A 24,895-nucleotide genomic window follows, 5' to 3' on the forward strand; every position below is an offset into this window, starting at 1 on the left:
TGACTCGTGATCAACTTCCTTCAACCCTTGCTAGCTTTATCTGTTTATCTGTAATCTACGTCAAGTCACAACGTCAAAGTCAAAACCAGCTGCAAAATCCGACAGCGCGGCGGCGGAGGCAGTCTGTCATTTTCAAGTTTTGGTGCAGTGTTTTAAATCGAATTTATTATAAAACTTGTAACAAGTGTTGTGATTAAAGTGATAAATATACACCATGAGTCAAGCAGTAGCCGAACCGCCAAAGGAGCGGTACATCCCCAACGGACTCAAGTTCGCCTTCGGTGGCCTTGCAGGGTACTGTGCATATTATTAGAAACATAAATTTGTCCTTCATTTCAAAATCAATGTCATTAACGCGTCTAGTTTCAAAACAAACAGGTGTTTTCTTGAATATCTGTTTGTACACTGAATATTTATACTTTTGTAATTATAATTTTAGAAAGGCGAGGTCCTTATATTCGTTACTATTGCAAAACCCTTCTTATCAATAGTTAAAACTCAATCCATTTGTCGAAAGATGAAAGACCTTGTCTATTAGTACTTTCACTTTAACCTTAATAATACCTGTACATATTGTTACCTTGTTACATAATCCATGGTATACTCCATGAACCTAGAGCAGTGGTTCTTAACCTTTTAGTTCTGCCACCCCTATGACTAACTAGGGAACATGATTTTACCCGTCTTCCCAATAATTATAAATATTCTTTCTTACAGGTCTAATTATTGTTATCTATAATTGAGCTTATTACCCCTTTATAATACCAATTTTACCCCTACGGGCTTACGGGGGTAATCACCCCCAGGTTAGGAACCGCTGAAATAAACTAACCTAAAACTAATTTTAGGCTTATTTAGTTCGCAGTTTGTGTAGACACCAGCCTTGGTAATTATTTATTATATTATTAGAGCTTCGATATTCCACAGAGAATTATATTGTTTGATATATATTTATACATAAAAAATTTTTTTCTGCTGTAGACCCCTTCTGGGTAAAAGCCTCCTGTCGCCTTGGTAATATTGCGCTTTAACACATAAACAAATAGGTTATTTAATGATATCTTTCCAAAAAATAGCATATAGGTATTCAATAAGAACCTTATATTTTATAGTCTATAAACAAATACAGTGTAAACTCTATTGAGAGTTTTCGTTATATAGAGAGAAATTATTATGAAAGTGAAGCAACTATAAATAAATAAATAAATATTATAGGACATTATTACACAAATTGACTGAGTCCCACAGTAAGCTCAATAAGGCTTGTGTTGTAGGTACCTAGACAAAGATATATATAATATATTATTATAAATACTTAAATACATAGAAAACACCCATGACTCAGAAACAAATATCCGTGTTCATCACACAAATATGTGTTCTTACCAGGATATGAACCCGGGACCATCAGCTTCATAGGCAGGGTCACTACCCACTAGGCCAGACCGGTCGTCAAGACTAAAGCCAGACAGAACTATAGCAACCAATGTCGACGTTACATGGAGTGAATCATTATATTGAGTGACATTATATGGAGTTAACACTGTTCAAATTACATAATGAAAAGAGATATATCCTTTTAACATAATAATGTTCAAAAATGGTAAAAATGAGATTAAGGAATATGAAATTAAGTCATTAAGGCCTAGCAGGAGGCACGTCACTACAATTCTGTACTGTCACCGTTTTTTGAGCAGTGGTGTGGCCGTACCTTAAGTTTGTTTTAAGGAACATTGAGAGTGGAGGACAATGTTTTTATGAAGGTATAGATTGTGTCATTAGGCAGGACCACACTGAGCGAGCATACCCGCGAGGCAATTTCTTCATACACAACGGGCAGTGTAGACGTGCTTCGGCCGAGGCACGTTTACACTGGTCGCTTTGTGCGCGAGGAAATTGCCTCAGGCGTATGCTCGCTCTGTGTGGACCCACCTATTCACGACGGCGCGTGCCTTGATTCGTAATATCATGATATTAAAGGTTAGATTTGATAAATCTATGTGTCATAAATGAATAATGCTACCATAGCTTTCACGTGGAAACCGCCGGACGGAAGCCGTGGCTCCGGGCGTCCTGTACACTCTTGGCAACGGTCCGTCCTAAGAGAGCTACGAGCGGTCGGGTTGAGCTGGAGTGAGGCCAGAAGACGAGCTGAAGATAGGAAGGCGTGGCGCGAGCTTGTGAAGGCCCTTTGCACCTCTGGGGTGCTTTAGGACAACAACAACAACATGTGTCATCATGAATGTCACGAACTGTAACAATAATTGGGTTTAAGTTTTTCAATCATTTTTCTTCTTCTGTATACAATTTAGCAAAGCAATTAAATGTATACTAATGTCTATTAATTTGTCTACAGTATGGCTGCCACCTGTGTGGTCCAGCCTTTGGACCTCATCAAAACCCGGATGCAGCTGAGCGGAGGCGGCCGCTCCTCCTTCACCGTAGCCGGAGAGATAGTCGCTAGAGAAGGCTTCGTGGCTCTCTACACTGGTCTTTCCGCTGGTCTGTTGCGACAGGCTACATACACCACTACTAGGCTGGGAGTGTATAATATACTTTTCGACACATATAAAGAGTAAGTGTGTTGTACAATCAAAGCTCCTTCGCCATGGCCAGATAGAGTTGCTAGAGAAGGATTTGTGGTTCTCTACACTGGTCTCTCCGCTGGTCTGGTGCGACAGGCTACATACACCACTACCAGGCTTGGAGTTTATAATGCACAATGAAATTTAATCGGTAATCAAGAACCAATTATTCTAATTCAGTCATCAATAGCGATCACCTTTAACTATGGGACCAACCCTGAAATCTAAAAAAAAACGGACAGGTGCGAGTCGGACTCGCCCACCGAGGGTTCCGTACTTTTTAATATTTGTTTTTATAGCAGTAACAGTAATACATCATATGTTTCTAGTGTCTAACTATCACGGTTCATGAGATACAGCCTGGTGACAGACGGACAGACAGACAGACGGACAGCAGAGTCTTAGTAATAGGGTCCCGTTTTACCCTTTGGGTACGGAACCCTAAAAATTGGCTGTTTCAAACATTTTGGCTTTTTGTTCGGGTTGTTAGAGTCAATTTATTTTCGCGATTTCGGGGTTAGTCCCATGGTGGTTGTGATTGGCAAATATTGGTTCCTGATTATACTCATACTCATACTCATTTATTCATAAAGCCAATTTACATGTCAAAACAAAGTCACTACTAAATTAAAGTTAAAACCTAACTTAAAATTAAAATTACAATTTAAATTAAAACAAAGCCAACTTACATGTCTAAATATAAACATAGAATTACAGTTATAATAGATTAAAATTGAGATCAGAAATTAAAATCAGGATCAAAATAAAAATAAAATGAACAATTGAGATCAGAATTAAAATAAATTAATACCAATTTGTATCAGAAAAACATATAAGTAAAATTAAAAACAAAGCCAATTTATATGTCAAAATAAAAATTAAATAAAATTAGAATTACAGTTATAATAAATTAAAATTGAAATTAGAAATTTAAATAACATTTAAAATCAAAATATAAATTAAAATCAAAATAAAATTAAATAAAGTTAAATATCACACACTAAGCTTATTAAGGCTTGTGTTGCGGGTAATTATTATTATTTATTTAAGCCATTTAATTCCTTAATAAAACATTTCATAATTAAATTAATAAATAATACCTTAATAAATTAAATTAAATTAAATATTATCAAACTAATTTACATGCATTTTCAAATCAGTGATAATTTTATATAATAAGTTTAGTATTTTTTTATTATTAAGGACCTCTTGACGAGTAAAGGCTTCCTCCATTTTACTCCACATTCCCCTGCCTTGGGTAATAAACGAATATAATATATCTATTTTGCCAGGTGTAAAAAGTGGTCTTAGTTATATCAAGTCGATTATCGCGTCCAGGTCTCCAGGTCCAGGTCCTCGTCCGTGAGGTAAACTACCCGTCATTTTCTAACTGCACTAATAAATTAGAAAGGGACGGGTAGTTTCAGTGTTGGTTAAGACTCGAGTTCTTTGAGTTATCTGCTATAGGGACTCAGTATTGTATTGTATACGGGCAATTTTCCGCAACTCGACGACTTGCGCCTATTTTGCGTGACATGTTGGGGGTGGGCTGGTCCTGCCAGCCCAGCTCCTCGAGGAATCTTATCAAACCTTTAATGTTGAGTAGGACCTCGGGGAGGTCTCTCGGTGATCCGAGATGTTAAGCCCTGTATGGAGTCACTCCGCTGCATTCCAATGAGAGGCTGTTTCTTCTGTCTCCATGCATCCTCGGCATAGGGGACTGTCTGTGACACCTGTTGTGAAAAGATGTTTGTTAAATAGTCCATGACCTGTTATGACACTGGTTACCAAACTCAGTCGGACCTTCCCTAGTTGCAGGAGCGCCCTTGTGAGCTTTCCGTTGATGCCAGGCATGGCTTCTTAGAGACTCAGTTTTTGAGACTGTTATAATTAAGATGGAACTCGAGTTCTTTTCAACTTATTAGGGACCCGAGTCTTTGTAGAGACTTGAGTCCCTTACGGAAGTTACGGAGAACTTGTAATTTTTTACAAATAACTTTGACTAACTGTTTTTTAGGTTAAACCTATAACATTGTTGACTGAGTCTTTATTCGGAGACTCGAGTCCTTTTGAGTTGCGCTTAAAAAAGACTCAATAAAGAACTCGACTCGGGACTTATAAATAAATAAATATTATAGGACATTATTACACAAATTGACTAAGTCCCACAGTAAGCTCAATAAGGCTTGTGTTGAGGGTACTGAGACAACGATATATATAATATATATATAGATTTATAGATACTTAAATACATAGAAAACACCCATGACTCAGGAACAAATATCCGTGCTCATCAAACGAAATAAATGCCCTTACCAGGATTGGAACCCAGTACCATCGGCTTCATGGGCAGCCCACTATGCCAGACCGGTCGTAAAAAACTCAAAACGACTCACAAAAAAACAAGTTTTATAAGCTCTGAGTCTCGTAAAAACAAGTCGAGTTCTTCAATTTAGACTCAAAGAGTCGACTTCCTACCAACACTAGGTAGTTTATGTCGCGGGATATGCTGTCCCATCCCACCCCTCCTGTCTATCCCTACTGAATGCTGTTAGCTAATTTATATTCAGCATAGTTTTAACCTAGTATTTAATTAATGCTTTAATCTATTCAGCCATTACACCACTACGAACGGAAACCATGAGATCTACCTAAGCTAGCTTTGGCAAACGCTACCTAGCAGCGAATGAGTTCATTTGATTTTATCGCAATATTCATGTAAGTGTTTTTGCTAAGAAATATTCCTTTTTAAACAGTTTCTCGGATATATAACCGTTACGAGAAACTACAGGGAAATAACCATTTATTGTTTTTAAAGTAGGTACCTTACTAACTACCAATTTTCTAACTATAATGACAATATTTATAGGTATTTTACTTATTCATACAGCCATTTAAACAGATGTACCTAGAAGTATTCACTTAGTTACAAGTATTTTAATTATTTCCTACAGAATTTAAAACAATACGTAATCTGTGTCTGTGATGTACTTGTAGTGATGAATTTTTGTAGCCAAGGTCGTTCTCGTTGCATAAGTATATATTTCTACTTGCAACCAAACATATGACGCGTGTTGATAATGTACATACTACACTATCATACTGCATACTTATTAGTACCTTGTCACACAGAATGGACAATTCTACTTGTACCTAACTGCGCTATCAGATATATCAGGCCGGCCAAGGAGTTCACAAATATTTGAACAAATCATAGACACAATGTGCTTTTAAATTTTTTTTAATGCTTCGATCTGTAGCTTGAATATTTGCGAAATAAGAACCAGACGGGGTTTTTAAATTCTTCTTTCTGTTTTATATTGTTAATCTTAAATAATATAATATAATATGGAAATAATTCTGAAATAAATGTTTATTTAATTTAATTTAATTTATACGAAAACCATTTTTCGCCACCTTTATTACTTCTATCACATTAAAAACTTAAGTTACTATCACTATTTTCGATATTCGTTATCACTATAGTATCGTGTATCGATCATGCTGCTATAGTGTGACATGTATATTCAGATGTCTGTAGATTACAAATAAACATAACGTAACAAATATGTGACATCTAAATTCACTAATCTGTGGCTTTGAATAAAACGGGGCCCTGCGAGAGCGATTTCCAGCTTACTATAACGCTCTGAAGGCGCAAGGAAATACATTTGGCATGGCATTTCGATTAAAAATCGTGCGTAATTAGATAGTATAATTTCACCATTGTTTTGGATACTATATGTGTATATATAAATAAGACTATATTTATAACAAACAAAATGAATTGACTTATTTATTCGTCCTCTTTCCTCAGCATTTTGCCAGTTGCATCAGGTGCTCGGGATTTGCTCGGGATGCGCTTTGACGCAGAGGAGAAATTAGTCATTCTTGATATTAGTCTGGTTTTCTACCGATAACGGTTCAGTATCTTAATACTGGATATATCTCTTCCTCTATTTCTGTAGAACTAATTTTAAAATCGTGGACGATAGCATTTCAACAGGAGCATATGTTTTCACTTTTCACGAATGAAGAATCGCTTCGTGCGTAGCGCGACCGTCACAATTAGATATGTGTTGATAACAGTTTGTGTCACCATGAGATATCACAGCAATGGCTCTGGAAATTAAGACGCTAAATACGAGGGTCAAGTGGCCATTGTTATCTTATATATGGTCGCCATCTAAATATACACTGTTTTGTCGAATTTCGATATCATTCGATTTTATATTCCAGGAAACGAAATAATTATCATAGTTATACTTTTTTAAATGAAGACCTATATCTTGTCTTCTATTTCTGTACAACTAAATTTAAAATCGCTAATAGCTACGATACAACATTTCAGCGGTGGCTTGTGTTTCCGTGGTTTTCACTTACAACGATGAATCGCTCCGTTCGAAGCGTGACCTTATCCAATTAGATGTGCGTTGATAACATTTTGCGTCACCATGAGATACCATAGTAATGGCTGGAAATTAACACGCTAAATGACGCGAGGGTCAAGCGACCATTGTTATCATATGGTCGCCATCTAAATATACATTGTTTTGTCGAATTTCGATATCTTCAGCTTCGCTCCGCTAATTTTATATTTAAGGGCACGAAATATATATCATAGTTACGAGTATATTCTTTTCAAATTGATACTTTTAAAATAATGAGTTACAAAACATAATGCTATTTGTGCCTAGCAACATTAATTGTTTCGCTCTATCTTCGCGAGATCCCAAATAATGTATTTTTTACTTTTTATTGAATAACAGCAAGTTCAAAATTCAAGACCACTTTCTTTTGAGTCTCTCGGGTTTGTACAAAAACAAATCAAAAATGCAACAAAAATATAGCAAGTACAGTAAGTTTTTATGAAATCCGGATTAATTTAAAAACGTCATTGAATCTATTTCTATAAACGCCGCGGTGGTCTGTCCGTCCGTTCCGTCTATTCTCAGAATCAGCTGACGTATCCCATGCACGCTGACATGGTTTTCTATGAAACAGATTATGAAAACATTCACCTTATTATTTTTATGATAATAATGTTCCTAATGTTCTTATATAGGGTTCGCTAAAGTTTACTTTCCTTTAAACTCACCTCTTTTTAAATTGTGTGCAGGTAGTGAACGGTAGGGTGACCGCTATAGTTGGCTCCTCCATAGGAATTGGGCGTCGCGTGAGTGACAGTTCCGACAGCCTCTTGCGCCTAGTGTTATGGCTCCTCTACACGATGGCCCAGCGTAGGCCAGTAAGGGACGCATTTATGCGTTAGAGGGAACAAGTGATATTGCTATCTCATTCCACTGCATAGCTGCGTCCCTTAGACTGGCGTACGATGGGCCATCGCAGTCTGAACTCAGTTACAATCTCTATATTTGGAGATTATCTTAACTAAGTTTAGGCTTAACTAAGTATATAATTTAGTCCTGTTGGCAGTTAGTGCTTACATGTTATTATAATACAATTTGTAACAAAATTAATTCATTTTAATCAGTGCTTTCTTTATTTTATCAGGATGTTTTTTTAAAGTTTCTACTACTTGTTAGTAACATAGGAACTATAACTATGGATTATATTACAAGGATGATGTCGTGAAGACATGAATTTTTAGGTATAGGACCGCCTGTTATTATTATTATACGGGGTCCCACTGCTGGGCAAAGCATTCGCCCTCGATTTCCACTCGTCTCGGTTTGCCAGTTGCTGCGATATGCGTCCAGGTCTTCTGCCATCTCCGTCTGGATCTAGATCCTCACCCGTCTTGCGGCATCCATGCCGTGGTTATTTTAGCCCACCTCTGTGGGTGCATGCGGCAGACATGGCCGGCCCAGTCTCATTTCAGCTTGGCGGTTTTAGCTCCAACATCAGTAATGCGTGATTTGAGCGCGGCAAGAGTGGTCAATCCACTTTGCTGTGCTCTATAGCCCTTTATACCGCCTGTTACCGAATTTACCGATATTTAATTTACATATATTCTCTTCGTTTTTAAACCATGTGCGATGGTGTACAGCGTATTGTAGCGTTGGCCGACCCAGGCTAACACCATGCTGAGTCAGGACCATTTCGTGGCTAATATGTGTCATGTAAGTTTAATTTTGTTCCTCTTTCTATTTGTATATTTTTGCCATGAATAAACTATTTTTATTTCTATTTCTAAAATATTACCACTGTTAAAATAAGTCGGCCTACTGTTAACGTCTCGACCCGCGACCTCAGGCGATAACAGTATTGTGCAATACGAATAACACGATAGCTTGCCGTAAAACATGATTAATACTGCAGATATACTATTTATAAACTTGAAACGCTCTTGGTTTGTTGAGTAAATATTACGATTCACTGAACGAATATAATGGTTCCACTTTTATCGTTTATCGTGCCATGAGTGAGGTACAGTCACGGACTTTAATTGTTGAGCTATTTAGGGTTTACATTGGAGATATCATACCGTTAGTATTGACAACCATTTTTTTTCTTTCTCATTGTTTAATATAATCTACACCTAGAAAGACATACAAAAGCACTTTTTTTTTCAAAAGAATTTTCACCCGAGGGTCCTTAAAGCTAATGGCCCTCTATCATAATCATATTTATTGGTTACATGCCACAATAAATTGTATACTTAAGTACATATGTACATAATGCAGATATCTTTAGTCTTCGTTTGCTCCATACCAATAGCGATACTGCCGAACTGCAATGCAAATTGCAACCAATTCACTGTCAATAGTAATGTTATTTCCAGTGTCAGTTATCAACTCCAAATCTGAAGCAAGATATTTAAACTAACTTCATTACTTGCCGTCATTCCTTCATTCCAATTATTTAGTTTACTAACAAAACAATGTATGTTTAGGTCACACATATGACATACAAATGCATACTCTCCCGCGGCACAGGCCTAGCCTAGTCCGGGGACCCCTGGAAACTCTGTTATGTAACCATGCTATGCACCCACCCGATGTCACGCCAATTCTGTATCGATTCATACTCTGTTTTGTGTGCAATAAACTTATTTTTTATCTCTTATCTTAATCCCTACACTATGTAAATGTCATTTATTTAAAGTAATTCATGATGTCTGGCCCGTGAATGGTTTCAGCCTTCACTGCGTCAATTAGTTGATTGTCGACTAAATAGACTAGGCCCGGACCTATCTATGACAGGACTTGCAACCGTAATGAATAATTCTGTACTTCTATCGGCCTCATAATTTTTGTACTACTAAGAAATTGGATCACTGATAAAATGGATTCCTGATTGGATATGGTTGACTGGTGGAAAATGAGCAAGGCATTAAGTCCTTGTAAAATGTTGTAATTATGCAATAAACGTTTAAAATAAATAACCATGGACAGGTAATGATATAGTAAACTGAAGGTAAGAACTAATATATCTCTGTGGGGAATCTATTAAGATAAAGATAGCCTTTTTCTAATTAGGTATATTACAAGCGCTTATGAACGTCAAATAGCGCTATACGCCGGCAAGAAGATTTAAATCCCTCGTAAATTGTACGAGGGTATCCCAATATGGGAGCGGCAAGAAAATCGGTGGGACACATCTTTTCAGAACATTTTCTGAAACATTTTACAGGGACTTAATGCCTTGCTCATTTTCCACCAGTATTAGCCCACCAGTGTTAGTTATAAGATGTAATGACATCTTATAACTAACCTGGAAAACTCATTGGAAACTACATCCAAAATTCGCACAATACTTGAAATATAACAGATCTTAACATAGAAGGAATAAACGAAAAAACGGCTAAGCCCAAGTTAAATTTTAAAAGGCACAATGTTTGATTTTTTTCCCTTCCAGACGCAATGCCGGCGCCGCCCCTGGCTTCGGCATGAAGACGTTGTTGGGCGTGGCCGCCGGCTCCATCGGCGCCTTCGTGGGCACCCCGGCCGAGGTGGCGCTCATCCGTATGACCGCTGACGGCCGCCTGCCCGCGGACCAGCGAAGGAATTACAAGAATGTGGCTGACGCGCTCATCAGGTATGCATGTCACCACCGAAATGAGTCTGTAACCAACACTTAAATTGTTGTCATATAAAGAATAGCTTGGGATCTCTCTCTGTTCCTAACTATGTATCCCATGGTTGTGGGGTCAGCTTTCCAGCTTAGCCTCCATTTCGCCCTGTCAACGCCATCGTCCTCGGATAACTTGCACTCACTCATGTCCTTTAACACTAAATCTTTCCATCTTGTTCTGGGTCTGCCCCTGGATCTTCGACCTGAGATGGAAAGTTGTAGTTTCTTACGTAGTCAGAAGGCCTGTTCTATACGTAACCATACCATCGCAGCCTACTCTCCTGCATTTTGTCGGCGATGTCACTCACCCCCAGGCAAAGAATAGCTTAGGATTCGACCATCTATCTAAAGAAGCGAGGAAACTTGGCAGGAGGTAGCTGTATTTTAATTAAGTTCTATAGTCTTTTCCACCACGTAAAAACAACCATAAGTAACATTTAAAAAACTCGTTATATTGTTTACCGTAAAAAAATTAGTAGCACTCCGGGAGTGCTGACAGAAGTGTAAACTTGAACAGTTACGTGTGTATTTTTTGAATCGTATAGTTATACTATCAATGTATTTCAACCCAAACTCAACTCTCGTGTAAACGGGAACAATATATGTAGATACTTATATATCGAGTTCAATGTTTTTTTCCCATCTCAAAAAATTTCCAACGCGCCTAAAGAAGTTTTCACTTCAAAAAGTCCAAGTTCAAACTAATTTTCTAGTATCACTAACGGTTCTTATGCATTATAGGGAAATAGAATGAGGAACATACTTTTTCTAAATTATTTTCAAATGACTTCATGTTAACGGAAAGAGCGCTGGTGACCTAGCGGTAAGAGCGTGCGACTTGCAATCCGGAGGTCGCGGGTTCAAACCTCGGCTCGTACCAATGAGTTTTTCGGAACTTATGTACGAAATATCATTTGATATGTACCAGTCGCTTTTCGGTGAAGGAAAACATCGTGAGGAAATCGGACTCCTAACAAGGCCTAGTTTACCCTCTGGGTTGGAAGGTCAGATGGCAGTCGCTTTCGTAAAACTAGTGTCTACGCAAAATCTTGGGAGTAGTTGTCAAGCGGACTCCAAGCCCCCATGAGCCTTGGCTATGCCGGGACAACGCGAGGAAGAAGAAGACTTCATGGTTACACTTTTATTACAGGATAGTCCGCGAAGAAGGCGTCCTCAAGTTATGGCGCGGCGCGACGCCCACCGTGGGCCGCGCCATGGTCGTCAACGCGGCCCAGCTCAGCACATATTCACAGGTCTAAATATTTCATTTTTAACAGTCTTTTATTAGGTCGACCTGTATGTAACTAACTATGTAATGGAATCTAAGGTAACCAATTTAACCATCGTCCAAGGATCGTAGCGTCATGAAAATTGGCAGCTGTATTTAGTTCTGATGACAATACAATAATATGGTACTGTCGAACTGATCTGATGATGGAACCAGAAGATATGAACTGGAACTTCATGATGGAACATCGTATCATAGCTGTGTTTGGATTTGTTAGAAATGAACTTTGACCACGATTAGGTTTCAAGATCTGATGATGAAGCCGGAAGATAGGCACTGGCATTCCATCATGGAATATCGTATCATAAGCGGGTTTTTCTAGTGTTTTTTAAACTATTAAGTTATTTATTATTATTTCTTTGTATTAGTTTTTAGGGTTCCCCACCCAAAGGGTAAAACGGGACCCTACTCTCACCAGGCTGTATCTCATGAACCGTGATAGCTAGACAGTTGAAATTTTCACAGATGATGTATTTCTGTTGCCGCTATAACAACAAATACTAAAAAGTACGGAACCCTCGGTGGGCGAGTCCGAGTCGCACATGTCCGGTTTTTTGTTATTGTTTCAGGTGCACGATACTCAAACAAACTTATATCTATTCTTCTAAGTTTAAAGGGCTCTAACTTAATAAAGTAACGAGCTTACAGTTTTTTCTTCGTGGTTCGCTATTCGTTACGCCATTTGCACAAAATGTGCTACGAAGTTTATTCTTAAGAGGCTGTCAATACCTAAAGCGCGCACACTGTCTATTTGTATAGGAGTAAATGAGATAGCACTGTCGCATGTTACTGGGCCTGGGCAAGGGAATAATAAGAAAAATATCTAAATAAAAAAAAGTGGATTATTAGTGTAATATTTTACTCAATAGCGGTTTAGATATAAATGTTTTGAAATTGTGATTTTAATTGCATTGGTCTTAAAATCACAATTAAACGGATAAATTAAATTAAATCAAAATTTTCTATGTCTTTATGGTTTTGACTTATGGGTCTGCAATTAGGTATTGACAGCCTCTTAAGTTTTTTACCTATACTAACATTAAACTAATCCGAGTGAGAATCCGTAAAATTTGTTTAACGGTGTATACATTTATATGCAAGTTTTTGCGTACATGGAGTCTACAATGATTTATTTATATGTAAAATTTTTCCACTTAATTTAATAAATAATTGCGTGTTGCAGGCGCGCGAGATGTTCGTGGGCTACGTGCCTGACGGCATCACCCTGCACTTCTGCGCGTCCATGGTGTCTGGCTTAGTCACCACCATCGCTTCCATGCCGGTCGACATCATCAAAACTAGGTTAGTTATTGTAGTAATTTATCCTCCTTAGTCTTAGAGAGAGAAAAAAGCTGGCGGCCTAGCGGTAAGGACGTGCGACTCTCAATACGCAGGTCGCGGGTTCAAACCTCGGCTCGTATCAATGAGGTTTTCGGCGAAGGAAAACATCGTGAGGTAACCGGACTAATCCCAATAAGGCCTAGTTTATCTTCTGGGTTGGAAGGTCAGATGGCAATCGCTTTCGTAAAAACTAGTGTTGGTTGGAGTGTCAAAACAGTCGTTTTTTTAAAGATCTACTGTCTGCGCCAATTTAATACTTGGTGAGAGCGTCTTCTTTAGGACGCAACTGGAGCACTAAGATAGGAACAACGAAGTTCGATGAAAGTGTTTATTCTTAAGTTAAACTTTTTTGTCTTGCTTTACATTAATTTTGAAGTATATTTTTTATACTACGTCGATGACAAACAAGCACACGGCACGCCTGATGGTAAACAGTCTCCGTAGGTGGACGCCCGGAACTCCAGAGGTGTTACATACGTTTTGTTGACCTTAAAGGGTTGACCTTCATTTATTCGCAAAAACTAACAATCACGAATAACTGACGGGTCGATATCGTCCGGCGAACTGGTAATCAGTGCCCCCTCCCCCGCGCCCTCGTTGAGCTCTGGCAACCTTACTCACCAGCACGAAAACAACACTATGAGTAGGGTCTAGTGTTATTTGGCTGCGGTTTTCTGTAAAGTGGAGGTACAGTTCAAAGATTTAATTTGTGTCCCATTTCGTAGCTAGTCACAGTGACAATAGCATTGAGGTCTCTAGCGATTTTCATGTATTTGTCGTTGTAATAAGGTTCGAAATGGGTCACAAATTACATTTTTTAACTATACTTTCCCAGTAGGGCTCTGTTCTTGATCTGGAACTGGAATAGAATTGGATCTTAACAATCAAATAACTAACATTAACGAATCGAATCAGGCGTTACATTGCGGAAATCCATATTAATTAAAACACTTAAATATTACTTTGCTAATCCGCGAAAACATTACGTGCTAGTCAATCAGTGCTAACCCGTTATACTTACTTGCTTACTATTTCTACGTGAAATTAATGCTCCCACCCTCCCTCCGCAAAAATAAATACGCAAATAAATATAACAACCCACCGAAAGTACAAAACTCGACACGCGTTCCGCCTCTCTACGAGGCATCCTCAGGAGATCTAGACGGTCCGAAGTCCGACGACTGAAATGTTTCATTTGAAATCCCAGAATCCAAAACGCGGCCAAGGGTCAGAGCCAGCTGTCCGTGGTGTCCGCCCTGCTCAGGTCGGAGGGGGTGCTGTCGCTGTGGAAGGGCTTCCTGCCGTACTACGCGCGGCTCGGGCCGCACACGGTGCTCACCTTCATCTTCCTCGAGCAGATGAACGCCGCCTACTTCAAGTACCTCTAGGGTCTATTTTCATTATAAGTTTACAGTATAAAAATCGATTTTGATGAACTGTTTTGTGAATGGGAAAGGTAATTTACGTGGTATAAGTTTTTAGTTCGAAGGTACTATTAGGAAAGAGAATTTTAAATGGAGGTGGATTGTTAAAGATTATTTTGTAGCCTCGGTAAATTTACTGCCATCTTTCGACACGTGATTAAAACTATTGGAACCTGGACTTTGATCCGTATTCTTAAAGTGGCGCCATCTTATCGAACATCGGCTAAAGGTTGTGGCGCCATCGCTCGAAACGATGCCGCCATACCTTTGCTATTTGATCTATTAGATGGCGCCACTTTTTGATATTTAACAAATTTAATACATATCTATGAAAGAATAAGGATCAAAGTCAAATGGCGTTTTTCAAGTTTTCTTTGACAAACCACCTCTATTTCTAATTATCTTTGCTATTAATCATATAAACGGTCATATCGCGATATAATTTAATTACTTTTACTTTAAATCGCAAGCAAGAATCGTACTAAATACTCGACTTATGGCGATATCATATAGTCATAGTACATATAAACATGTAGTATAATTATACTATGTTTTATTTCTCAAATGAATGTAAAACGATGTCCTTTGGTTCCTACCTAAAATCATATGAAAAACTCGTACCATGTAAATATATCTTTATCGTCGTAGGTACAATATTTTTTTTAACATACAAAATATGATGAATTTTAAGCCAAAAATTTCTTGACCAATTTCAAAAGATCTTTAGAATAAAGCAGAAACTAATTATACTGAAAGAAACTTATTTCTACTGTCGGAAAGTTCATCAATGTTAATACGTTACATATTATGTATATCGATATTAATATATCGAATCGTATCGCATCGAGGTATATCTTGCTATGCGATTTCCGGCTGTTTAATATTGACAAAAAAAAATAGCTGTAATGTAAGAAAATCGAATGCACATATTCACCTTAAAAACTAAGATTGCAAGATTTTACGATATAAATGTTTTGTAAATTCTACAGTCGTAGAAATATTTATTATTGGACCATGAATTCGAAAAATTATATAATTTAAGTGCCAAAATTTAAAAAGCTACATTTTCATTGTGATTAAATATTCCATTTATGTTTCTAAGCATATATTTGTTGTTTTAGTTTATTTTCATATATGGATTCTTCAAGTTTATTTTCATACTTGTTTTCGCTTTTTGAGATTTTATTTTTGATTCATATTTTACCATGTTCACTGCAATTAGATTTAGGGATAACGTGATATGAATTGTGGGATATTTGTATACGATGCCCTACTAATAAAAAAAAAATTATAAATATATCTGGGTCAAAAAAAATTTCGGTGTCTTGTTTCTGACCACTCTGTCACGCTTGTATCTATGTCTTATATCAAATAAATAAATAAAAAGTCGAGTGCTATCGCATGTCTTTCGAGCCGTAAATTATATTTTACACGAGAAAAATGAAAAACTAAATTTCATCTCATGCAAAAAGCTCCACTCTGTCACATTTTGACGGGGACAAAAAACAATACATCGAAAAGCATTTTGATCCATCTATATATTTTTTACATTAGGGGAAACTCGGATAATTATATGATATGGGAAATAAAGTGATATTATTTTTATTGCTTATGCGATCTAAACACTATGAGTAATAACAAAGAGAATTTGAAATAGAGATGGATTGTCAAAGAAAACTTTGTAGCCACAGTAAATTTACTGCCATCTTTCGATACATGATTAAAACTTAAGCAAATAATATTAAGATATAACAGATTAGGATAAAAAATAACCCATAAGATGTTAGGACTATCATAATTAAGACATATCAGCGTTAGAACATATGAACATATGAACATATGAACAAACTCCATTTGACTTTCACCCTTATTCTTTCACTGATATGTGTTAAATTTGTTAAACATCAAAAAGTGGCGCCATCTAATAGAGCATAGGCCAAAGGTATAGCAGCATCGTTTCGAGCGATTTAACAAATTGAACTATCAGTGAAAGAATAAGGACCAAATTCAAATGGCGTTCTAAAAGTTTTAATCATGTGTCGAAAGATGGCAGTAAATTTACTGTGGCTACAAAGTTTACTTTGACAATCCAAATTCTCTTTGGTAATAATGACATTACTTCCGAGTAATACGAAGTTATTATTGATAGTGTAGCGAGTGAAATTAAATGAAGTGGAATTTGGTACGATACAATATAATGAAGTTATTATTCGCGTCCTACTAATAGTCTGGACCGCATTAAACAATAGTAACAAAATTAACCAAGCAACAGTGATATTATTATACAGTATCTGTCATGTTACCTATGTTATGCTATACACATATTAAAATGTAATTTAAAGTAGTAGTAGATACGCACATTGTTAGAATCGAATCGTACAAATGTATTAATACTTTTGGATATCTTTACAATTTTCATAGGTTTTTAAACTTTTGCGGGCAAAATAATTATAGCAAAAAAAACCGTTTGTTTTTTTGTTGATAGAAACACTTCTTTATACAGGATGTTTATTTAGTTACCTGCAATAATTTACTGGGTGAATATATAGGTCATATTGAGCAACTTACTATGGGACCAACCCAGAAATAACGAAGAAAAAGTTGCTTAATTGATATATTTTGGCTTTTTGACCTTGACATTTTCTATAGGAGGGAGTATTTTTGTCCCATAGTAAACGTTGCTTAACATGACCTATATATTCAGCCCGTAAATTATTGCAGGTGACTAAATAAACACCCTGTATAAAGAAGTGTATCCATCAACAAAGAAAACAAACGTTTTTTTTTTCTTTGCTATAATTATTTTGCCTGACTAAATAAACAACCTGTATTTAATTAATAGGTACTTCAAAAGTTTACTCTAGATTTTAATCACCTCTGTCGACTAAACATTAAATGTAGACTAATTGTATTATGATTAATTTTTTCACTCGAGCTTAACATAGCATTGTATAATGCCATCCAGGACACAGTAAATGTATCTCATAACCATTGCATTTTAGAACTCATATTTTTATGTTATATTTTAAGGGGCTCCTGGCGCCAATGACCTTCGTGCGTTATTTTTACACGTTATTGATTCAAATAATTCGATTTCAACTTAAATATTAAAGATTGTGTATTAAAATAATGAAATTATGCATGCAAAATAAATATTGCATAGAGATTCTTTGTTACCATTTTGCATAAGACCATTCTAACGAAAGATTTTGTATGGTGGATTATTTATAGGTGAATGTATTGTACTTATATATATTTTTATATATAGCTTTACCTGTGACTAACATAGTGCAGTGCAGACATGAATATTTTGTTGTACCATCGCCCACACTGTTAATTCACCATCGGTGGACCTTATTACAAGAGGCATAAGGTCCACCGATGGACAGTTAAGTGTTGCTGTTTGTACGTTATTAAAGTTTTTTGTTGTAACTTTGCATTTTAATTCGAGCTCTTATTCAACTAATCCCAAATTTATGAAATTTATTTACCCGTAGGTGGGTATGTACTCATTTCCAAGGTGTCACACTATTCCATGTTTCCATGTACTTATTATTTATGTATAAATTATTTTTATGTCGATCTGTAATACTCCCTATTTTTGCAGTCCAGCTTCATGAGTGGTATGGAAGGTAGAGGCAAGGAACAGTATCTCCTTAGACAGACCTGTTGCAAAAGTGTCCAGCTGTCAGCTATAAATAATAGTTCCAAATCTCTTCAAAATAACGCTAGAGTAGCTAAGAACCTAGGCGTTACTGACGGAGTCAAGTGCGCTGTCTAGGCATGATTAGATTTTTTTCTCAAGTATTCTAGGTATTGTAGCGCCACCTATTTATGGTTTTTTATCGGACACATTTTGGTATATGGAGATCAAATGGAGATTCTGTGCAAATATGCAAGCAAATACTCTGGGTGTAAGACCATAATTTTTTTAAAGTAAAACCTCTTTTACGTAAGACACTGACATAGAAATGTCAATCTCAAAAATGTCATGAGAATAAAACATGCTAATGCTAAGCATGTTTATGCAAATTTACAAGTGAAACATGAGTATAACTTAAAACATGGCTTTTAAACCTACCGATCGAAATACCCTTAACCAGAAGACGAAACGCAACAACCAGTATACAATGTCGTAGTGCTCATTTTTCATCATGAATACTAAATTCAATAAGAAACTCAATCCCTATCTGTACCCTTTCAAGATGAAATCCCACGCTATTTTAAATCCTCAGACTTTTCAGACCTCAGCGACACAATTTCCGAACAAAACTACGGAGAACCTCTTTCAAATAGACTCGAAAAAAGATTGGTTCTTGCTAACGAATAATAAAAAGAACAAGATTTTCACGGTTTAACGAATTCCGACACAATTCCTGTTGTAATGGTAAAAACCAAGGCTAACACATATAACGGTCTAAAAACGATGTTTATTCCTTGTAATAGGTTAAATCCTGTAGCACTAACACCACAATATGAACCATATCCAAAGACTGTTGAAGAGCGAAAATCCTTTGAAGCAGTTTTCACCGTACCAAAAATTACTACCGTCACTCTAAACGGGCCACATCTTATAAATCCGTCTTGTGAGAGGCCAAATCCTCGGTATATGGTCTTTGAGAGCTCAAAATCGCATATCTTTGGAAGACCACTACCGGAGGATGTGTCTTGGACCAGGATAGATCGGGCCCAGAAAAGATTGGAAATGATACCTACCAGGGCAAAAGTGGCCATGGGAGTGGTTTCCGGGTAAGTAACTTGAATGTTAGCTTGCCCACCTCTTTCATCTTATTTTAGCGTTTGTCCGTGATCCTTCCGAGCTTTCCGATTTTTTCTCCTTTACGAAACAATCGAATTAACTTAAAACAATTATTTACAGAGCAAACGGTTTTTAAACTATACAGGATGAATTAGCTAGCTAGCTATATTAGGGATCAACCACACGAATACACACGAATACATACATACACGAATTTCACGAATATTTGACCCCTCCCCCTCCTTGTCACACCTGGTCACATTTGGCAACTGACAAGTTGCAAAAACTATTTATTTAGCTGTACTGCGAATACAAAAAAATCACAACAATTTTTGTCTACAAGTGAAGTTAAGTGACGTCACAAATCTGTTCACTCCTTTTCCCCCATGTCACAACATGTCACATTTTCTGTAATCCCTCCCTCTCCCTAATCGTGTGACGTAAGTAATGGATGACCCCTTAGCGTGCAACTTACAAACCCCGGCTCGTACTAATGAGTTCCATGGAACTCACGTAGGATATACTCGTATCACACGAGTATGATATTTACAAACATTTTAATAAAGAATAACGGCGTCAGGAAATCGGACTAATCGCATACAAGCCTGGGTCTGAAAGTTACTTTCATGGCAGTCAACTTTCAGCATGATAGCCACCACAGCCGTTCACCCGCTGGACGTGATCAAGGTCCGTCTGCAGCTGTTCCCAAAAAAGGTGACGACAATGAGGATGCTCCACCGCATCATGGTCTGCGAGGGCACCCGGGGGCTCTACGCCGGCCTGACGGCGGGGCTGTTGCGGCAGCTGACCTACACAGGCTCACGGCTTCACGTGTACAACGCACTTTATGATAAATATAAAAAGTAACTATACCTTACTTCTTGCTCAGATTTGCGTCTTAGGACATTTTTCAATTCAAATCAGCTATTATCCCGAAAATACCTAAAACAGAGAGACTACAGCGAAAACAAATACCTTAACAATATTAAGGATACAAAATGAAATAACTCCCTGATTACGTTTTCTCCATGCGCTACAAGAAGTTGGTACCTAAGGTAAACTTTTCTTAAGAACCCACAGGAAATAATAACGAGCCTTTGCCAAATTTTGATGACAGTCAAAATCGGGGGATATCCACCATCGAAGAATGGGAACATTAGAATACCGTAATCGCTTAGATGCATACTGACTATATCTATCTTTGTTTTCGCTGAAGTCCCTCCTTTTTAGGTATTCTCATTAACTTTACGCAGGAAGAATATGAGAAGGGTTTTTACGGTCATCAGCTCATGTGTTTCATTCCAACATATTTTACGAGAGTTCACAGTTCCCTCTGTTTCAAGAGACCACGACAAGGGTCCAGACTTCGCAGCGCGTCTCCGCATCGCCATCATCGCTGGGCTGGTGGGTGCGTTCATGGGCACGCCCTCGGAGATGGGGCTGGTGCGCATGATCGAGATTGGGCGACTGCGGCGCTCGCGCTGCTCTCCACCCTGCTCCGTGTCGTGCAAATATGTACAACGTCCCGAAAACGTCGTCAAGCAGCTGCTGAGGTTAGTATGAGCGCAGTGCCTATCCTTAGTTACTCCCCACGCTGGTTCATAGGCACTCCCTAGGAGATAGAGCTGGTGCGTATGATCGAGAATGAGCGTCTGCGGCGCTCGCGCTGCTCTCCACCCTGCTCCCGTGTCGTGCAAATATGTAAAACGTCCCGAAAACGTCATCAACCAGCAGCTGAGATTAGTATGAGGACAGTACCTATCCTTAGTTACCCCTTACGCTGATTCATGGTCACGCCCTAGGATATAGAGCTGGTGCGTATGATCGAGATTGGGCATTTGCGGTGCTCGCGCTGCTCCCCACACTGTTCCATGTCGTAAAAATATGTACAACGTCTGGAAGGCGTCATCTTACAGCTGCTTAGGTGAGTATACCTGTTCTTAGTTATCCATAACGCTGGTTCATGGGCACACCCTCGAAGATGGGGCTGGTGTGGATGACCGAAGTTGGGCGTTTGCGACGCTCGCGCTGCTCCCTACCCTGCTCTGTTGCCTGAGGGTATTATCTTACAGCTGCTGAGGTAAGCTACGGATAGTATCTTCAAACCTGGTTGTTTATATCTTAAATAGGTGGGAACTAAACGGATAGTGTGATTATCCCCAACCCAATCTGTCCACCAGATCTATAATCATTTAGGTATCCAAAGGCATACAAATGACAATATCAAAATCAAAATGATTGTGTTTGTGCACATGCAGCATTCGGAGAAAATCTTCACCCTAATCTGTTGAGGTCCAAAAATCACGAAAAAATATTAATCATTAGCCTCTCGCGATTTCGTACATATAGGAGTCTTTGAAAACTATACGGATATCCTCGAACTAACATCTGATTCAATAAATAGCCTTCTCGTAGGAATATGTGAATTTTAATGTTGCAGAATAGCCCACAGAGAAGGCGTGGCGACGTGGTGGCGCGGCGCCGTACCCACGCTCATACGGTCCATCTTCGTCACTACAACACAAGTCGGCGTTTATTCCGAGGTTCTCAATGTACTTTTTCTCTCTTCCTTAAAAGTCACAAGCGCTGCCATACAATCGAAACGTACTCATTTTAAAATTATACACTGAAATAACATAAATCTGGCATCAACATTAAAGTACCATCTGATCATTTTAGTTATGAATCTTGGGAATATTCATATTCCTGTGTCTATGATAGTTTTCCACTCTCAGTCGGTAGAGCATGCATCTCAAGTAGTTCGCTCCACGTTGGGCGCCAATATACCCGGCTAAGTATCTAGAGGTAAATGATAACTTTATGGAATAAAAAAAACACAATTAAGCGAAATAATATCCGTACGTGGGTCATAAACAAATAAGAAATCGTCACCTACCTTAGCGCCCATGAATCTTGATCTTCGTCCACGGAACCGAATGATGAACAGCATAATATTGCCCTCGCGTGTAAACAGGGCGTTACGACTAACTTCAGCAGCACGTCGGTAAAATAATCAACGGCAGTGTCATATCTTGTGATTAAAAGTACTTAAAGAAAACGCTGGAACAATCGTTCGTAGTTAATATGGGTTTGTAGCCCTCAAGTCGTATTTTGTTGAAACAGTTCAGCATGACTCGCTCAACATTCGTGATTGGTGATGAGATGAAGGCACCAAAGTAACATGTCCAGTGGTTTATCTAATATAGTCTTTGGGTTTATCTCCCGTAGGTCCGAAAAGCGTTCACCCGAGGTGAACATATGGACACCGGCATCAAACTGCATCTGTACACCGCTCTCATCTCCAGCCTCTTTTCTGCCTTTCTGTCGCTGCCCGTCGACCAGGTTAAGACCAGGTACAATTATAGCCAAATTTTTGTTGGTAGTTACTTTTCACCACAACCTGTTCCTGCAATTCCAGTCAACAATTTAGTTCATTTCCATAAATCGAATTGGGATCACTAGATGTTTATTCTACACGTCATCCATCTTTATAATCATCATATATATATATATATATATATATATATATATATATATATATATATATCTATTTTCGAACTGTGCCGCGGAAGAACTCTCCTTCTGTTCGAGCTTTACACAGCTTGAATGCACTTCTCGCATCAGCGCCCGAGTGTGATGTGTTTGCAAAGAGATGGTTGGAAGTGCGTGATGAATATCTGAAGTTCAGCGAGAAGATGCATGTTCGTCCCTCCTCTGTTTGACATATGTCACCAGTATTACTACCTGCCTTGTAATGGGTTAAAATACAGCAAATTTCTAAGCGATTGCTTAATAATCATACCGAATGCACCTTCAACCATCTGTTTCATCATCATCATGAATTCCTGACATTATTAATTCCTCTCACTCTCACAGAAATACTTGTATTTTGTTCCAGATATCAATCATATCATGAGCGTCACCGTCGCAGCGTGGACATCCTTACAGGCATGCTCCGCCAGAAAGGAGTCCGGTATCTGTGGAAAGGCTTCCTCCCCTACTACATACGGCAAGTCATCCATACCGTCATCTCTTACGTCGTGCTGGATGCACTTGTTGATCAATACGTCGACTTCCAAGAGGCGACACAGCCTAAGAGATAGACTTCTAAGTCCGAAGACGTGTGTTATTTTTGGCTATATTCCTAATACGTGCGGCAGGATCACATGATTATCAATAGATACGTGGTGCTGGTTGAAATGAGAAAGAAGTAACCGCTCAAAACCGACTTAAATTTCCAAGGCTGCACGCCAAGAGCTGCGTTTAGTAAGTACCTATCTATATGGTACTCCTATAGGTGTTTGTCACTCCTAAGACCCAAGGGGTAAGGTATCTTTGTCAAGATTCCTACTTATGTGGTGCTGGATGAAATTATAAAGAAGTAACAGTGCTACGTTAAGTATGGTACTCCCAATACGTTAAGTATGGTACTCCCAATGTCCTGTCCCAAGAAGTGAGGTATCTTTATGGCAAAATTCCTACTAATATGTACGCCAGTAGGGCTAAGATGGTCGGCTCTTTATCATTTGTCACCATGCCCGTCACGTTCTAACAAGTACGTAAGCGCGAAAGTGATAGGCATAGTGACAAGTGATAAAAATGGAACCATGCTGCCACCGCTGAATCACATAGCTATTACCTGTGTGGGGCTGTATGAAACTATAAAGATACACACAGCACACAGCCTAAGACCGACATAGAGACTTAAATGACCAAAATGAAAAAAATCTTTATATTACCTATTGGAATCTTTGCAGAACTTGCCGATACATGTTTTCCCAGCATTCTCGGAGAATGTTAGAGCGTCTTCACACTGTCCGATTCGATATCAGATGTCGGATGATCCTTGACGAAAAGCAACTGCTAGAAATTGCCCTATGCCATCAAGTCCTTTTTTTCATTTAAGGTTATCTTTTGAACAACAAACATTTAAACATTGACTAAATAAATATGTATAAAAAGGCACTTTTAAATTTTTTACTTCTTGTTGTCATATTCGGCATCCGATATCGTATCGAGCAAACTGGGGTTATTAGATCCGGTCGCTGGACTCTTTCTGCTATCTTGCTGCTAGGGACAGGACTATACCTTTACCTTTTTCTGTCCTCTTAAAGTCTCCTGAAGGATAAATAAACCTTTTCGTGCTTTCTGAAATCCTATTTATCGGAGTACACCAAAGAATATAATACTCACTAGGAGAAGAACGCTAACTCCATACAAAAAAATGCCCCCTTCAAAAGTTCGTTTATACTAGTGGCGCTCTCTTTGTATCTCAGTACTAAAATTGACAACCGGTTTAGCCTGGCGGGTTTTGGTAGGTAGTGATCCAGTTCTAGCTAGTGGTTCTGGGTTCGAATCCCGGCGACGGAATTTCTTTTTGTATTTTTTCATTTTTTGTTTTTGTTGGGGTGAGGTTTTTAAATTAGTATTTATCAAATAAAAAAATATTATGTTACATATT

General features: G+C 38.1%; 2 protein-coding genes across 3 annotated transcripts; both read left to right on the plus strand.

Annotated features, from left to right (window-relative positions):
* Positions 1–56: 56 nt before the first annotated feature.
* Positions 57–14,754, plus strand: LOC133526500 (mitochondrial 2-oxoglutarate/malate carrier protein). The gene is made up of 6 exons (XM_061863159.1): positions 57–294; positions 2,357–2,575; positions 10,407–10,586; positions 11,773–11,875; positions 13,094–13,212; positions 14,459–14,754. The coding sequence occupies exons 1-6, from the start codon at positions 215–217 to the stop codon at positions 14,637–14,639; spliced, it is 882 nt and encodes a 293-aa protein (XP_061719143.1). The 5' UTR covers positions 57–214; the 3' UTR covers positions 14,640–14,754.
* A 103-nt stretch (positions 14,755–14,857) lies between these two features.
* On the plus strand, positions 14,858–24,143 carry LOC133526499 (mitochondrial 2-oxoglutarate/malate carrier protein-like). Of its 2 annotated transcripts, none has more exons than XM_061863156.1 (6): positions 14,858–19,424; positions 20,079–20,297; positions 20,778–20,987; positions 21,875–21,977; positions 22,663–22,787; positions 23,333–24,143. In XM_061863156.1, the coding sequence occupies exons 1-6, from the start codon at positions 19,060–19,062 to the stop codon at positions 23,535–23,537; spliced, it is 1,227 nt and encodes a 408-aa protein (XP_061719140.1). In that variant the 5' UTR covers positions 14,858–19,059; the 3' UTR covers positions 23,538–24,143. The 2 variants fall into 2 exon arrangements, with proteins under 2 accessions (XP_061719140.1, XP_061719142.1); XM_061863158.1 differs by having other exon boundaries at positions 23,311–23,474.
* Positions 24,144–24,895: the final 752 nt, after the last annotated feature.

Source organism: Cydia pomonella, chromosome 16 (genome assembly GCF_033807575.1).
Source record: "Cydia pomonella isolate Wapato2018A chromosome 16, ilCydPomo1, whole genome shotgun sequence".
In the NCBI taxonomy this organism is placed as follows: domain Eukaryota; kingdom Metazoa; phylum Arthropoda; class Insecta; order Lepidoptera; family Tortricidae; genus Cydia; species Cydia pomonella.